The following is a 17,416-nucleotide window of genomic DNA, read 5'->3' as shown; positions in this document are numbered from 1 at the left end:
GAATTTACAGTGGCTCAGAAAGAACAGGAGAAAACTTGATTGTGTCTCTTATTAAGTGAGCTTGTTTGAATGCACTGGAAAATAGGGCACAATGCAAGTCATGGTAATTTACATATTTGACCAAGGCAAATAGATCCGCAGGACCAGCTGAGTGTTCAAATTAAAATATCTGTTTCAAGGTTACCATGAGGCTCTAGAATGCTTTACCCCTAGCTTATTTGACACCCAGAATAATTTTTTAATATTTAAATATTAAAACATAAATGATAAAACTATTGCCAGTAGTATTCATGAAATAATAATTAATAATCAGGATTTTTCCAGTTTTGTTGTGATTTAATTGACATGTAGCACCTTGTAAGTTTGCTGTACAATGGCTTGACTTAACATCCGTTGGGAAATGATGACCATGTTAAGTTTAGTTAACGTCCATCAACGCATATAGGTACAGAAACAATGTTTTTTTCCATGTGATGAGAACTCTCAGGTTTCATTCTCTTAACAATTTTCACATATACCATACAGCAGGGTCAACTATAGTCCTCGTGTGGTACATTACATACTTCTTCTAACTGGAAGTTTGCGCCTTTGGCCACCTTCCTCCAACTCCCCCCACCCCCCCCACCCCACCCCTGCCTCTGGAAACCACAAACCAGATCTCTTTTTTTATGTGCTTGGGTTTGTTTGTTTGTTTGTTTAGTTGGGTTTTTTTTTGTTTGTTTTGTTTTGTTTAGATTTCTACATATAAGTGAGATCCTACAGTGTTTGTCTTTCCCTTTCTGCTTTAGCATAATGCCCTCAAGAGCCATCCTCTTGTCCCAAACAGCAGGATTTCCTTCTTTCTGGTGACTAGCATTTCATTGTATATATATACCACATTTTCTTTATCCATTCATCTTATACATCTATTATCTAACTATTTTTTACCTTTTTAAGACTTAAAACCGAAGATGTATAGCTAATCTGATAGGCACATTCGTTTTGGCAGTTTGTTTTTACCCAGAATATCAGTAGACTTGGAGGAGAGGTTGCTGCTGTCCCCTCATCTTTATTAGTTTTTTTCTTATTTGGAAAAGAAAAGTACAATTATTTTTCGTTAGTATGTACAAATGGCTAATTGACTTTTTAAAAAAGTTCTTCAATACTGGTCAAGCATTTCCATTTGTTTAGAGTTTGTTTTAATTTAAAAATAAAAAGCAGCATCTTCTCCATTGTGCACTAATAAATTCATCACCACTGCCTCTGGAGTAATTAGTGCTTTTGCATTCCTAAGGTAAAAGGGATCTGGAGGTAATAGTGGAGCTGCTGATGGCATTAAGGAATCGCAACAAAGTTTATTCTGTCTTTGTTGGGATGCTCTCCTTTATCCGTGGAGATGAAGGCAAGGCTTAGCTCACCTCTGAGAAGCACTGGGGAAAGCCGCCAGGTCTCCACATTCTTCCTTGAACAGGAGACTAACTAACTACTGAATTTTACTCTCTAGACTGGCTACACCCCTGACAATCCTGGAAGCAACAAGAATAGCCATTTACTTTTTCTTCCTTATTACTTTAGAAGAAGTTGTTTTGGCATTTTTCTGACATTCTTGTTTTGTGTGTGTTTTCTCCTGACTCCTTGGGAATTTATTTGAAGGGCAACAGATTTATTGCCAAGCATGTTGGATTGTTCATTTTAAGACCACATTTTTTAAGTGTGGAAATTGAGTTCTCTGGAGAAGACACAGAACTGGAGAGGTGAATCGTGACAGGCAGGAATGGTGACTGCTTTGCTGCTTGGCATTTCATGTAGCCAGCAAAGACCACGCTTCAACCTTGGGCATCAGAGCCCTCTTCTGGGCCTCATGATTCAGGAGTTCCGCTTTGTTTCTCTTGGGCCGTCTATTCCCAACGGGCAAATTATTTTTGAGAAATGGAATGTTTTTGGAAGCCATATTTGTGACACTGCAATGGAGATGAGCTATGTAATATGGGTACAATAATGTAGCAACCTAATTCCCTGAGCTCTGCTCAAGAAATTACTAACTGTAGGGAAAGAGTAAAAATAGTCTGAAGATTATTTTCTATCTTAAAAAATATTTATATTTACCTCCAAATTAGGCTGTACAGGGTATTACTTGATAATTCTTGACAGTAAAAAAATTGATTTCTATTCACTTAACTAAATGGGCAAAAGTGAATCAAAGAGGACTTTATTAGGTATAAAGTTTAGAAACAGTATAAAGGCAGCTGACCTTGTCCTACACTGATCAGTTGCTAAATGAAAAGCTGAAAGCACATTATCTCATACAGTCTAAGTGTAGTTCAGGAAATTCAAATAGGTTATGAGAGAAAGAGGCTCCCTAGTAAGAAATACTGTATATTTTGAGCAAAAGCGAAATAGCTTTTTCACAACAGGACATGAAGAAGCTTCAGTGTGCTGATTTATATCATGACCCACTAAAAGAAGAAGATAGTGGTTCTCGTTCCCATGTTTATTTTGCCACAGAACCTTTTATGGAAGGAGTTTCTGAACCTAGGCCCCATGAGCTAACTTTGGGGTGTGAGCACCTTAGAATATTACTTCTACTATTGCTTCATTGGGTCAGTCTGAGGTGGAGGAGTCTCTCCCTATCATCTGTATATTTTTTATTTTCACCCTATTTCTAAAATTTGTCCCCCTGTAAAAAATCTGCAACTTTTGGCCTACCCACCATTACCCATTTCTGTTATATATACCTTCGGTCCGGTTCTGAGATGTCCCATCCAATATAAAAGAAGTGTTGAGTGTTCTTTTATTCTAGATTCAGCAAATCATTACTACTACATTTCATTATCTTCTAAATCATTTCTATTTTCTTTGCTATGGATATGAAGCCACATTTTATTGGGATGGATCATAATAAATAGCTGATATTAAACTAATAATAGTGATGATCCCTGTGGTTCAACCTGATAAGCTAACATTATCAAAGAGTAATTATAGTTACCAAGATACCTCTTTGCAAAAAGAGACTTAGCTACTTCAAGGATGTGGCTTAATACTTTTATAAATAAACTGGATGGTTGGCAGGAGAGATCACTTATGCTTGTAAATGATACCAAGTTGGCCGAGATTGACAGTATCATGTAGGGCCAGACAAGAATGCAAAATGATACAATCAATTTGACAGTAATGTGCACTGGATAAAATGAATTACAATTAGGGTGCATGCAAGGTTGTGTTTGCAAAATAGAATAATTTGAAAAATGCAACAGGAATAGAAATATTTACGTGGACTGGGCAACATTCAGAGTTTTAAAGTCACAACCAATCATAGAGTCAGGCTCTGCTGAACATGCCCAAATGGGACACCTCTGAGCCATTCATTCTGACCAGCCATCTGGACCTCATCATGTAGATTTTGGCTGCCAGGCTGAATGACTGTTGGCACTAGATCAATGATTCCATTCTGTGGTCGATGAACTTCAGGCATTGGGACATGGCATTAATATTTTGAGTAATATAAGAATACTCTCCCTGCAGCCCATTCAAACTCTGCTCACCTTTCCAAGCTCAGTTAAAGGTCAAGGAAATTCAGAGAGTCTCTCCTTTCTTATTTCTATAAGAGACATATTGCTCAACTTAACACAGGGTCTGACAAACATTTCGGGCTGAAGATAACACGGTCTTCTTTGTACATTGACCTCAACTTTGAACTTTTTAAGTTACTTCAAGACTAGAGCAAAGTATTTTACATTGTATTGTACTTTGGTAGGACTAGTGTGTAGTCAATAAAAACCTTGGGAGGATTCATCAACCAAGACTTAATAAAGTTAATTATCACAACAATAAAAACAGCACAATGTTGATTTGAGAACATTAAAAGTTGAGAAATTTCTGTAGAGGTAGATGACTATGGCTCTTAGCCTTTTGATTCTTGGACCAAATTTTCTCATTAAGAAACAAAATATGTAATTATTTTTTGTGTCAGTCATATTCCAAAATGGTATTCAATATATCCATTAAACTTTATTACATCCTAAATTCCAATAAATCTAAGCCAATGTTTGGTTTAGTGGAGTTTCACGGAAGAATGGTTACTCAGAGTTGGTGGTTTTATGTGTTATAAAATGCAGTTAAATGGAAATAATTTTTATTGGGCTTTTGTGTCTTAAATGTGAAGGTGCTAGGTGGATCTTTTTTTTAGTGCTAAATTTTCTGACCAAGTGTATAATTAAACTTCTGGTTTATTATCTATCCTAATGTCTTTACAAATTAATTAATGGTTTTAGAATGACTTACCAACTTTGGTTATTGAAATAAGATCCACATACTACATTATACTGTCTACAGTAGCATTACCCCTCAGCCCCTGTAATCTATATGTGTTTGAATTTATTAGAGCTCAGTCCTGAGCCAACGTCATCCTCAAGACTTTCAGTTACAATAGTGGGTTTCTTTGGAAAAAAATTCGAGTCTAACTGGATGTTGTTAAATTCTCAGGCCATGGTAAGTGTGACTGTGGCAAGTGCAAATGTCAGGAAGGTTGGTTTGGGGACGCGTGCCAGTACCCAACTCACTGTGACCTGACGAAGAAAAAGAGTAACCAGATGTGCAAGAATTCTCAAGATGTCATCTGCTCTAATGCAGGTAAGAAATATATCCTATGAAAATTCTTCAATAATCACATTTTGTTTTTTTATGGAAATAGGTAGGCGTTGAGAAACGTGGAACCTCTGAGAGAGACTGCTTTTGAGTATATTTTTTTGAAATGAAATGCAGATAAATCAATAGGGGAAAAATGTCATCTTGCTGAGACTGGCAAGTTTGATGCTCTCCAGCTGTTCCAAATGCCTTCTTCAAGCAGGATATTCACGGGAAACAACACCCCAACAACATTTTATGCAAATTGTGAACCATGATTTTGAATGCTGGATTAAATCTTTTAAAAAGGATTTATATAAGATGACTTAATTATTTTCTGTTACAGATCAAGGGTGCTTTGAATTTATACCTTAGCATCAAATAGAACCAAACCTTTTTAATTTGACAGAAGCTTTAGATGCACTGAATGTGAAACTCGTGGGAAAATATGGTGACATCACGATTTTATGTTTGGCGAAAATATTTTTACATCTCATAGGAGTCATTTAAAAATATTTTTTAGAAATTTATAGGAAAGCTGTTAAAATTAATTACCCAGATCATATAAAACAAAGCTACTGGTTTTGGTTTCATTAATGCTTAGTTGGTGTTACTATAATTAAATATTCTTTTCGTATTTGGGCACATGCAGCCTCCAAAGTCCGTTTTTTCTTAAGGCTGGTTGATCTTGAGAACGCTCCTGCCCAAAGCTAGAAGCTTTGATTGAGTTGTTTTGGTGGGTGTGGTCTGGGTGGCACTGAGTTTTTAAAGTTCTCCCAGTAATTCTTTTGGAAAGCTGTGGATGTGAGCCATTATTTTGCATGTTAAAGGCAAGTATTTGACTCCAAGAGTGACTATCTTCCCTCCTGCAGCTCCCATTGTAGGTAGAGCTCCCATTGTAGGTAGAGTTCTTCTAGGTTCAGAGCTAGCACCTTTCCACAGTATTTGATTGCAATGAATTGCTCTGTGTAAATTAAGTGCAGTCAGCGTGTTTTGCTAGTAGGAATCAAGGCCATATGCAAAGCAAGGTATGAGTAGATGGGTCAGACACCATGACAAATGGTCTTAACAGTCAGGTTACTTTCTGTGTTCACTGATCTTCTTGCTTCTCTCCAGCACCTTAGTCTTTTCTGTCTTCTCTGTAGGGTTTTTCTACCTCCAGTTCCTAACACCCACCCCATACACACACGCGCGCACACACACACACACACACACACGTGTGCGTGCTTAGCATATAGCCTCATTGTTTTGAAAATGTCAACTTTCCAAACTTCTTTCAGTAATAAAACTTGAATTATGTTTTGTTTCTTTGTTCTTTATTTTTGGCTTTATTTATCTGTTGTTTTTTTTTCAAAGCGAATCTCATATTTTTTCTTTTTAATAATACATTATAAGCAAATGGGGGTTAGTTTAGGAGTCCAAACGTGTAAACATTAGGTAAAAAAAAAACATGTGATTTGCTACATTAACATACCTTAAAGGAGAAATTTACAGAATCATTTCAGGAGATGATGAAACATATTTGATAAAATATAAAACACAGTTTTAAGATATCTGAGCCTTTTTTTTTAAACATTGGTACAATACTTTTATGTAATCTACCATCCATATTCCAGTTTCATTCATTGATAGAACAATGTCCTTTACAGCATTTCCCTGCCTCCGTAGGATCCAGTCTGGGGCAAAGTTATATTTAGCTGTCATCTCTTGTTAGCCTCCTTTAATCTGGACCATTTCCACAGACTGTGGTGGTATAGCATTGAAAATTTTGGAGAAAATTGTCTCCAACCTTTTTTTTTTTTTTTAATAGAATGTTACTCCTTTTGGCTTTGTCTGATGTGTCCTCATGATTAGATTCATGTCATACGTTCTTAGCTGAATCGCCAGATAGATGATTTTGTGTTCTCGGGATGTGTCATCTGGAAGTCCATTATATCCATCTGCTCTCACTGGTGAGGTTAATTTTGATCACACGGTCAAGGTGTTGTCTGATGTCTCAGCTCTGTAATTACTGATTTTGCCCTTGTAACAAATGAGCAGTCTGTTGAGAAAAACGTAGAAATTATAAGACATCACATCCTCATCAAAATTACCCCTGATTTTCCATCCATTGATGACTTTCACATGATTCAGTGCTTACTAGTGATTGAAAAATGATGATTTCCAAACTCCAGCATTCCCTCCCTATTAACTAGTTGGTACTCAACATTCTACCACAAATAAGAGTCTTCTCTCATCTACCAGTTATTGGATATTTCATTTACTTAGTGATTTGTCAGTCCAGGATCACAGTTCCTATTATGTCAATGCTTTATTATTCATTACTGCACTTAATTACTCTGGTGCTCAGATTGTCCCAGATGAGGCTGTTGGAGCCCCTTCAAGCTAGCTTTTCAGCCCTTGTGACATACCTCCATTGTTTTGTTTTATTTTGTTTCAGCAATTCTTTCTTTCCTGGGATAACAAAATATTCCAGAATTGTATTGTACCTGATTTGCCATAGCTTTGGAATCAAACATTTCTCTAAAGAGCCTTGATTCCTTTAGGTGAAGAATGGTATTAGAATAAAAATTGTGTGCACTAGGGATGTGTATTTCTACTAGGATGAAGTTGCTTCTTGGCCCTTTCTATAAACAGGCTAGTAAACATGCATGAACATATATATACATGTACATGCACATACATACACAGACGTATTTTAGAAATCATGAATTCACACCAATACAGCCAACTCCAATCCACCCCCACAAGGTTATCTCCTGTTTTTCCCCTTCCATATTTTCCCCCACCATGTTTTCATGGTGAGAACTCTGGCTCCCGATATCACAGATATATTTACTCACTTGCTCAATCCTATGCTACATCTAAAATTGTTTTTAGAATTGCTTCATGCATACCACTATACAAAACAAGTCTACCAAAACATTGTGGAATTTGTTTGCAACTGACCTCCTCCCCCACCTCACCCCACCCCAGCCATGCTCAAGATTGGGATACTTAGTTAATTACTGTGTTCATAAGTTACTTGGATTTCTTTCTTTTTGTCTCCCTTTAGTGTAGTTATTGTACTTGTTTGAAATACAATTGAGCTTATTTACTTCAGATTGCTTTCGGTTTTAGACTTTTTTTCCTCCTTTCCATCCTTACTGATTTTATTTTGCAATATGCAGAACATCAGCATGCTTCCAGAAGTCAGAACTATATAAAAATGCATACTTAGCAAATCATCATTCTCTTCCTGAACCTACCCTCCTGCTTTCCGCATACCTGATAGGTAACCCACTTTATGGCATTCTGCTTTATCTGTGTATGTGTTTATTTTTTATAAAGGCAGATAGATAGATATATGTGTTATTATTTTTTTTTGTTTTTTTCATTTGTTCCCTACACAAACGGTAGCATGCTATATGTGCTTTTGCACTCTGCCTTTGCCACTCAGCATTTCCTGGAATTCACTTCATATCCGTACATAGAAATCTTGCTCATTTTTTTTTTTCAGATGCATAGGACTCAGTTCTATACAGGTGACATAATTTATTCATTCAGTCTCCTTTATTTTCCCATATTTTGAAATTACAAATATTAATGCAGAGAAAGAACTGTACATATTTATTTTCATATTTTGGGGGGTGTATCTTCAGGATAAATTACTAGACATGAAATTGCTGCACCAAAAGGTAAATTCATACTCAGTGTTACACTTCATCTTTCTATGTTACTCTCTACTCAGTATGGAAGCCTTTCAAGTTGACTTTAGCAATCTCGTTGTCACATGGCTTCTTTTAATGGTGATTTCTACCAGCCTAATTCTGGAGTACCCCCCCGAAACTGCAGTAGGCTCTGAGTTCTCTCTACTAATCGTTCCCCCTTTTTATCATGATGTGGTTTCCTAGAAGCAGCTTGGGGGAGACGGGGAAGAGGAGGAAGTTGCACTGGGACATAATACTGCAGGGCAGGATGAGATGGAGCTGGGAACGAAAGAAGTTCCAGAAGCTAACTCTAGAGGGGTGCAGAAGGCAAGGCACAGCCTGCAGAGCAAAGTGGGGCTCCGGTGCCGTTGCAGAGGAGTGTGGGTGGTGTTCAAGACAGGGAAGTCTCCCAGAGAGAGATCACTTTTAGTCAGAATGAAAAGTCAGAGCAAAAATAATTAACGTAAAGCAGAAGACCAGTCCTAGAGACTGAGCTCACTGGCAACTAAGTAAGAGAAGCAGTATGACATAACATGAACACAGGAGTCTGTCACTTTTGCCTGGGCTTCCGTCTGCCATATCCTGGAGCCTCAGTTGTGAATTCTACTTGGTGGGTGAGACAGGAAGTCGCTGAGCTGTTGTAAATGTCCCACATTAGCCAGAAATGGTTCGGATGTGAGCCTGCCTGTCAGGGTGTCAGTGAGAAGTTGTAGAATTCAAAGGTAGAGGCTGTTCCCATCTTTCCTGAAAACAGCTCCTGCGTTCTTTGCCCTGATCATGTTACCCCTCCCTTCCAAACCATGAGAGGCTCCTGGTATTCCAACAGATAAGTTCTGAAGTCCTTAGCCAATATTCATGATCCTCTACGCTCTGCCTTCAACGGACCCTTTTCTCCAAACTCAAGCCAGACTCGGCACTATTCTTTAATTCCACATCCTCCTCCCTTAGCTGCGGCTCCTTCCTCAACATTGCAAGCCTTTCCTCCATCTCCACCTGTTGAAATTCTATCCATATACCAAGAGCCAACTCAAGAACTTGCTCCTTTCCTGCTTTTCCTCCTTTACACAGCCAGACTGAGGTTTATACTTTCTATGTAGCATTTGTCACAGATCCGTTGCAAATGCCTTTACGTCATCTGGTCTCATATGTATGTGTAAAAATTATTGATCATCTAAGCTCTTTCTTCCTAGTCTGTGATTTACTCAGTTTTAATTTTATTCATCTTATTATCTCCTATAGCACCTGGTACTTTGCCAACAATATAATAGGCAACAAGAAAATTTAATGAATGGATATGTGGATGGTTGAAAGACAGCATGAATAAATGTGAAAATGAAAAAGAAGGGTGATAATTAGAGAAAAAATGAGATGAGGCAGTACCATGAATTATAGCATTCAATTTGAAGTGAGCTTTTATAAATTGAAAGAGTTTTCAGAAAAAAACACACAAGAAAAGGAAATTTAATAAAAGTAAAATTCCTATGAGTATTCTCAAGGAAGAAAAATAATTAGTTCAAATTCCGTAAAATCACCATTTCTATGTGACTGTGAAAAAAAAAAAACTCTTTAAAGATAATAGCTAATTGGGAATGACCTGGGTAACAGAGTCATGCAGAGGGTATGGAGACAGGACGTTGTGGGTCTATCAATATACAGAGAGTCTAGAGGAAATGTTTGGGAACGTGACTTCTATACTCAGTGTCTTCATGGGAGAAGATGAAGAACCCAAAGTTTTCTGAAAACCTATGACATAACTGAACAAAGAGTGTTTTCAGGGGCGCCTGGGTAGCGCAGTCGTTAAGCGTCTGCCTTTGGCTCAGGGCGTGATCCCAGCGTTCCGGGATCGAGTCCCACATCGGGCTCCTCCGCTGGGAGCCTGCTTCTTCCTCTCCCACTCCCCCTGCTTGTGTTCCCTCTCTCGCTGGCTGTCTCTCTGTCACATAAATAAATAAAATCTTTAAAAAAAAAAAAAGAATGTTTTCAAAAAGATGGCTGGGTGATATATTTACCACTGGGCTCTTGTAGCAGCTCTATGAGGTAGATATTATTTGCAGAGAAACAATTTGAGAGTTAGAGATGAACATAATGACTTCAAAAATGTATAGCTACTGGTTATTAAAACTTGGATTTGGCTACAAATCCACCTTAGTCCTAAATCCATTCCCTTTCTGGTCCATCACATACAGAATTGCCAATATTCAGTAGCTCAGTTCAAACATCAATATTATATCCTCGGTTCCTCCTGATCCTTCAGCACTTGTACGCAGTCCCTGAGTCATCTGTTCTTTCTCCTGAAAACACCCCTGAGCATCTTCACTTCTTTCTAACTCACTGCCATCACCCTAGTCAGCCTCTATCTTCTTTCCCACAGACAAATGTAATAAGCTATTCTTATATCCACTGCGCCCCATTTCGCTTCATTCTGCATATGACAACTGGCGTAATCTGGTAAAAATGCATACTTGATAGCATGACTCCCTGGCTGAAAGTATTTCTACGGCTTCTCATTATTCTTGGATTAAAGTTGGAAATCTTCAACATGACCTGTAAGACTTCAGTAAACTGCACCTCCACATGTCTCATTCATTTCGTTCCACTTTCCACATCATTTTCTATGTTCCAGCCCTCTTGGACTTTTTCTTCTTATTTCCTCTTTTACCACAGAGCCTTTGCTGTTGTCTCTTGCAGGAAGTGGGCCTCCCCACCATCTCATTTCTCTTGCCTATTATTTTTACTTTGCTCTCTGTACCTCGTTTAGGAGCTACTTCCCCAGGGACTCTGTGTCTGACTACCAGGTCTCAGTTAAGTCCCCTGCTAAGCTCTTCTGCAACACTTTGCACTTCTCCATTTATTTTATCACTTTCGTTTTCTCATATAAAACTCTGAGAGGAGGATTATGGCTGACTTGCTCTCCCGTTGTGTTTCCACAGTCAAGTATGGTATCTGGTGAGTGGTAAAGTCTCAGTTCATATCTGGTGGTTGTTATGATGATCAATTAAAAATGGAAAAATAAGCCTTAAAAAGGGAGTTCCTTAAATGGACATTCTACTTCTCAATATCATTTGAATGCTGTTTTACTGTCAGTGAAATCAGTCTCAGGGGTTGTAGTCAAATCCTCAAAGTTGGCAGAGTCTATGGCGTGTGGTATACCAGATGACTCCAGTGCCTCTGTGTCACTGTGAGCCACCCTGAGGTTTTGGTGAGGTATAGGTCCCAGGACGCTATACCTGAGAAAACCTGCTCTGGTCCCATTGTCATAAGGACGTGTGGATCAGTTTAACACAGTGGAGGTGAAATTATTAGGAGTTTCTAAGTTTTTCATTTACGCATTTGATAATAAATTCCACAAATATTTATTATATAAATAGTATGCTCAAATATTGTGCAGAGCATTGAATAAATACTGGTGAGGAAGATAAGCAAGGCTACTTTCCTCACAAAGTTTAGAATTTTCTGCTTTATTTCACTTCAGACCCAGGTGTAATCACAAGATAGTCATTCATGCATTGATTGGATGGCCATGTATAAAGTAGCTGTACACTTGGGAAGGTCAAATTTACATTCATGAAACTATTAGAGGTCAATCATAATAGCTATGTGCCATAAAACATAATTGCTGTACTATAATCATCGAGAAAAAAAGTCATTATCTATCTCATCCTACCCACAGAATTACATCATTGGAATATTAAATTGATTTGAATTTTCTCTGTTTCTGAAAGAGATAGATTAAAAAACATCAATGATCATTTATATGCATTTAACAAATATTTGTTGGTTTGTTTTTTTAATGGTTTAGGTACATGTCACTGTGGCAGGTGTAAGTGTGATAATCCAGATGGAAACAGCCTCGTGTATGGTAAATTTTGTGAGTGTGACGACAGAGAATGCATAGACGATGAAACAGAAGAAATATGTGGAGGTCGGTACACTAACTGTGTAGAAATTAGTAAAAGTACGTGATTGTTCACCTGTCTTATTGTACTTTTGTCTCTCTACACATTCTTGCACTAAGTTTACTCATTTAAGTGGAATGTTTATTTGGAGAACACCTCATGTGAAGCATTCAGGGTAAACTAGTACTTTTTAAATGAAAAAATCAGACTGTTCCCTGGGGAGTGCCAGATCATTATGGCAACAGACCAACTGTGTGGTTCCAGAGTGATCCTATCGGTACTTCATCTTCCCTGCTTCCCGAAGCCACTTTTACTTGTCTCTTTTCTCCCCCGTCTCTCAATTGCATGTGTTAATTTCATTCTGTTTCCCTTTCTAAATCATAAGTCTTTAAATAGTTTCATGTTCTATTGGAGACATTGGAGCCCAAAAGGATTACTAGCCTAGAATCTGTCCCTCCCCACCAAATACTTAAATAACATTTTTCATGCTCTTTCCTATGTTTCCAGGGTATTTCTAACACCATTCCTCAATCCATTTTTCTGTTGAAATAGTTATTGCGTATGCCACACTTCCTAGTGCCAAGCACAGCAATAAGTTCTTCACATTTGTTGGGTAATGCACCCAGGGTCGTTGCGGCAATCGTAGCGGAATTTAAACTCTTGCCTGTGTGACACCAAAGACTGTGCCCTTGACCCTGCCCCTGGAGAGTTGATTCAGTGCCCTGGAGTTTGGAGCTCCATAAGAAGAGCCCCTCCTCATCGCCCAGAGTGTCCTTCTCTTCAGCTTATCTATCTGCAAGCCTGTTTCTAGGGTTTATATTTGTGCCCATGGCTAGCACAGGAGAGGAAAGTAGAGAGCCGAGACAATCCCTTCAGTTTACGTAAATGTAAACATTTCAGCCTGGTTACCTCTGGCCTCCTCTCTCCATTAATAAGCAATTGTTTATTTCATTTATCTCCGACAAGATTCCAGTGCATGGAATCCTGTTCTGCATGCAGAGTGGGTGATTTCAGAAGAGAATTTGCCCTGGAAGGATCAGGGACAAATGGGGCAGGAGGAGCTAGAGAGCTATAGGGCAAGTGTCGCTAACTTAGGACAAGCTGTCCCTCTGTTTACAGAAACAAATTGTAGCTTCAGTTCTTGCGGTCATCCAGATACTCTTCTCTTATTTTAGGTCTGCTTGGTTACCTCTGGTTTCCTTGCTGTACAACCCACAAAGATAAAACAGACAAACACAAGAAGTTACATTTTTCAAGGAGTGACCTCAGCTAGATGCTGCTCAGACAATTCGGTTAATGGACTCAATCCAAAATAATTAGGAGAGTTAGGTAAATCCACCTACAAATATTATGTATCTTTCCTCCTGATGTTTCATTTCCAATTATGTTGGACCAAAAAAGAGGCACCGGACAAGCTTGGGGCCAATGTGTTCTAATGCACAGGGGAAGTCTATTTGCATATGTAAATATAAACATTTAACTTGAAGCAACACAATAGGAACTGTTTGACTCTCAGCCTTGCCACTAACCATTTCCATTTGTTTGAGGCTTAAGCAATTTCATGGTGCAAAGTCTCTGACCACAGACACCAGTACCCTCTGAGGGTGACTTTGGCTGGGATTGTAGATCTTTCTACATGTCATTTGCATGAAACCAGTCTGTTGAGAGGTGATTCTACAGCCCATCAGTGGAACAATTTTCAGAGGAGATTTTCTCATTCCATCAGTTTACACAAAGCAGAGGATATTTATTGTGTGCAATGTGTATTGTCCTAAACTTGTATTTTATCTCAATTATCCACATGTGGCTTGTTAACAATATTTTCATTTGGGTTGTGAGGATATCTGCTTAATTTTTCATATCTACATGCAAATGTAGTTTTACATGATTCTTCTTTCCTTATTCACCTGTATCTCAGTGATTTTTTAGTGAAACCCTAATTCAATTATGAGTTTTATAAATATACAAAGAATTTAGGTGTGAAGAATGTAGATTTGGGATTATTTGTTAATGTCATGGTAATGCTTACGTACGTAGCACCTTACATAAATTTCCTAAAATTATAGAGGAAGTAAATTCTAGTTTAAGAAGTTAATCAAGTGTTAAAAAAAAAAACCCAGCCTACTTCTAGAAAAGCTTTTGGTACACAGTTATCTTGCTGTTTTCCAGTGTAAGTTCCTGAGGAGACAGCCCTGGGATGTGATATTTTGTGTGGGTACAGGAGAGATGTTTTTGAGTTCATAAATAAAATGTATAGCTTTTATATTTTATCACTGGTGAAATCCATTTGATAGCCCTCACATTTGCCTACGTGAACAAATTAAAATAGTTGTAGAAATGATCATTGACTGTTAGGTTAATAAGAGGTTTTCCATGGAAATCCAAATCACAGCTCATTTAGAGAGAAAACGTGGCGTCGTGTGTTTAGGTTCCTGCCTCTTTCTTATATAGCTCTCTCTCTCTCTCTCTCTCCCCCTTTTTCTCTCTGATGTATGTCTGCTGTTCTTCATCTCATGGCTGAGACTAGCATAAGAGACCACAATCTTCTATCGTATTTCCCCCTTCTAGTGTGAGTTCCATAGGCCCTGTTGACTACCCCTGCCACAAGCCAGAAATGCCATAGTGTTTAGAAAGAAAAATAGCCTCACGGTCAGTTTCCTGCAGGCCCTCTGGGATTATGGCTGCAGGGGAAGGGAGAGGGAAGAACGAAGCCTTTAGCTGTAGACTCTGATAAAGCATAAATTCTGATGACACAGGAAGAAGAAACTCAGTGAAATCCAGCCTGACCGTCATGTTCACCACCTTCACCAGAACAAACACACGTTCAGGGCTGGGTGGCTAGGGTGGCATAACCGGAGAAGTGACTTGAGGTACATAGAATTGCCACCTGCTCGGAGCCAGAAGGATTGCTCGGTAGGGGTGCAGGAAGCGAGGGTATGACAGTTCATTAGGGGTTGCTTGAAGTAGGTACAAATGAGCAGGGTAAAGTTTAATTAGAGGCAGGAGCCAGAAGGGTGTGGTGGCTCCGGAACACAAAATGATGGGGAGTCCCTCCCTATCATGTCTGTCCCCTTGACAAATAGGAGGGTGATTTGATTGGGAGGCCAACAGTCCATGATATTTTATTGGCCTAAAGGAGGACTAACCACTGATTTAACGGAAAAGCTCTTTTCCTCGTGGTAGAACACAACAGCCTGTGGGACACACTTGAATGGAAAGATGAAATATTTCCCCTGGTTTAAGAAGTGGTTCAGTCATTAATACTGTGCATCCAAGTAAATATGTACCCCTGGTTTCTCAGTGGTTGATTCCAAATGAAATACTTGGATGACTAATTCCGGAAATGCCCTCGGGATGGATGCTTGCATACATTTCACTTTGATGCCGTACCTTTGAGATCGGGAGGTAGTAGACAGGCTTTCACATTTCACAGTCTTTTATGTCATTTCTTTACACTTCTTTCAATCTAATCAGCTACCTGGCTAGGACGAGTTAGAGGACACTTGGGCTTACTTTGTGTGTATAATTACATAGATATATGCGGAAGTATGGTGTTTGGGAGCAAATATGTAACTTGATTATTTTAAGCAAGGACTGTCAAGCAGGTATATTTTATTTCAAAAGACAAAAATGATCATGAAGAGGTAGAAAGTTAATTTTGCTTTTAAAAGTGGCTTTGTTTCCTCACTCTATAAAATTCATTTTGGGTAAAGGCCATGGAAAGTGTTACTGTGGAAACTGTTACTGCGGGTCTGGTTGGCATGGAGATAAATGTGAATTCCAGTGTGATATCACCCCCTGGGAGAGCAAGCGAAGATGCACGTCTCCAGATGGCAAAATCTGCAGTAACAGAGGTGTGTCATTCATTCACGTTACTACAGATGGGGGGGGGGGGAGCTCTTAATTGTCAACACTCCTTTTCTCTGGATTTCCTTCAGTATGGGAGGAAGTTGTCTCTTACGGTGTTTGACTTTGCTGTAAGTCCACATTTACTCTACCAACAATCTTCTCTTTCTTATTTTATGTTGAGTAAAAAAGCAGAAGAATTAGAAAGTTGCTATCGTTCTTTAAGCTTCACTGAACCAATAGTTAACGTAGGGGCTATAATTTCTTTGGCGGCCGTCCAGAAATAGCACAGGGCAGCTAAAAAGGCAATTCTTGTAGATACTTCTGCTAACTGTCTCTTGACTAACAGAACCATCTCCAGCACGAGCATCTAATTATCTAGAGAGCATTCAAGAAACTCTCTTGTCTTAATTATGAGTAAATCGAAGGCTTGGTTGTCATTCAGAATTGATCTGGACTCGCTTCACTTTTACCTGCAGTAACAAAAATGGTATGGATATAAAAAGTACGTGACAGGTAGCCATAGACAATTTAGGCTGCCCTCCGACATGAATTTGAAGAATAGATTAGTATTGCTAAAATGTAATTTAACCTGAGTTAACCCTTGCAATCCAATCGAATCAGTTTTCAACACTTTTTAAAAACCCTTGAAAATACTTCTCATTTTTTCCCTTGTTAGCTGTACTATAAGTAAAAGAGGACCATGTGGGACTGTTCCTTGCCGACCTGATGATATAAATAAGTGACCATTTTTCCTTCTATAAAATTATAAAAATCTAGAAAGTTGGAAAACTCTATTTTTTTTCATTTCTATAAATGAATGGTGCTTCTTAATAGATCATGCTTACACGGAAAACCTTAACACATCACCGATTCTATCTTTTGAAAAATTGACATGAAACATTGACATGGAAGAGTAAAATGGACCACATGTCTGTACGCAGGGAAAGGAAAGCAAAAGGCCTGAACTTGGCGCAAAAATCATAAAGAAAAGTCCTCTTTTTAATTTATGCACGGTTGGTCTGACTGTAGATCACACTAACTCACGTTCTGTTTTCCGTTACTGTATAAGAACGTGCTGCTGCCTGAGTCCTTGTGTAGTAATACAGTAGGGTCAGTGGTCGCTGTCGTGCTGTCAGCGCATGCGGTCTATGCTGCGTTCCTGTGGAAGGAAGCAGCCAGGTGTTGCAAGGAGCGAGGAGAAAAGTGGAAATGTTTGGGCCGTGGAACAGGGCCGGGTTCTGCAGCAGGTGAGCTCTGAGAGACAGAGGTCCTTCAGAAACACACATGTCTCACCCCCTCTCTGCAGTCTCACCTCCTGCCGCCCTTTGCCAGTGAGCTGTGCAATTTGGAGATCCGCCAAGGGCAGAACAGAAAGCAGCA

The 17,416-nt window shown here is 38.8% G+C and overlaps 1 protein-coding gene across 1 annotated transcript in view; it reads left to right on the top strand.

Moving 5' to 3' along the window:
- The window catches only part of ITGBL1 (integrin subunit beta like 1), a 204,818-nt gene that overhangs the window by 82,752 nt on the left and 104,650 nt on the right, over positions 1–17,416 (top strand). The window contains exons 5-7 of the mRNA XM_045812767.2: positions 4,462–4,608; positions 12,091–12,213; positions 15,901–16,041. Of these exons, the coding sequence (XP_045668723.1) occupies positions 4,462–4,608; positions 12,091–12,213; positions 15,901–16,041 (411 nt within the window). The remainder of the gene's footprint in view (positions 1–4,461; positions 4,609–12,090; positions 12,214–15,900; positions 16,042–17,416) is intronic.

The sequence above is a fragment of the Ursus americanus genome, chromosome 10 (assembly GCF_024610735.1).
Source record: "Ursus americanus isolate L20-20 chromosome 10, mUrsAme1.1.p, whole genome shotgun sequence".
In the NCBI taxonomy this organism is placed as follows: Eukaryota; Metazoa; Chordata; class Mammalia; order Carnivora; family Ursidae; genus Ursus; species Ursus americanus.
This window is presented reverse-complemented; position numbering and strand designations above follow the sequence as displayed.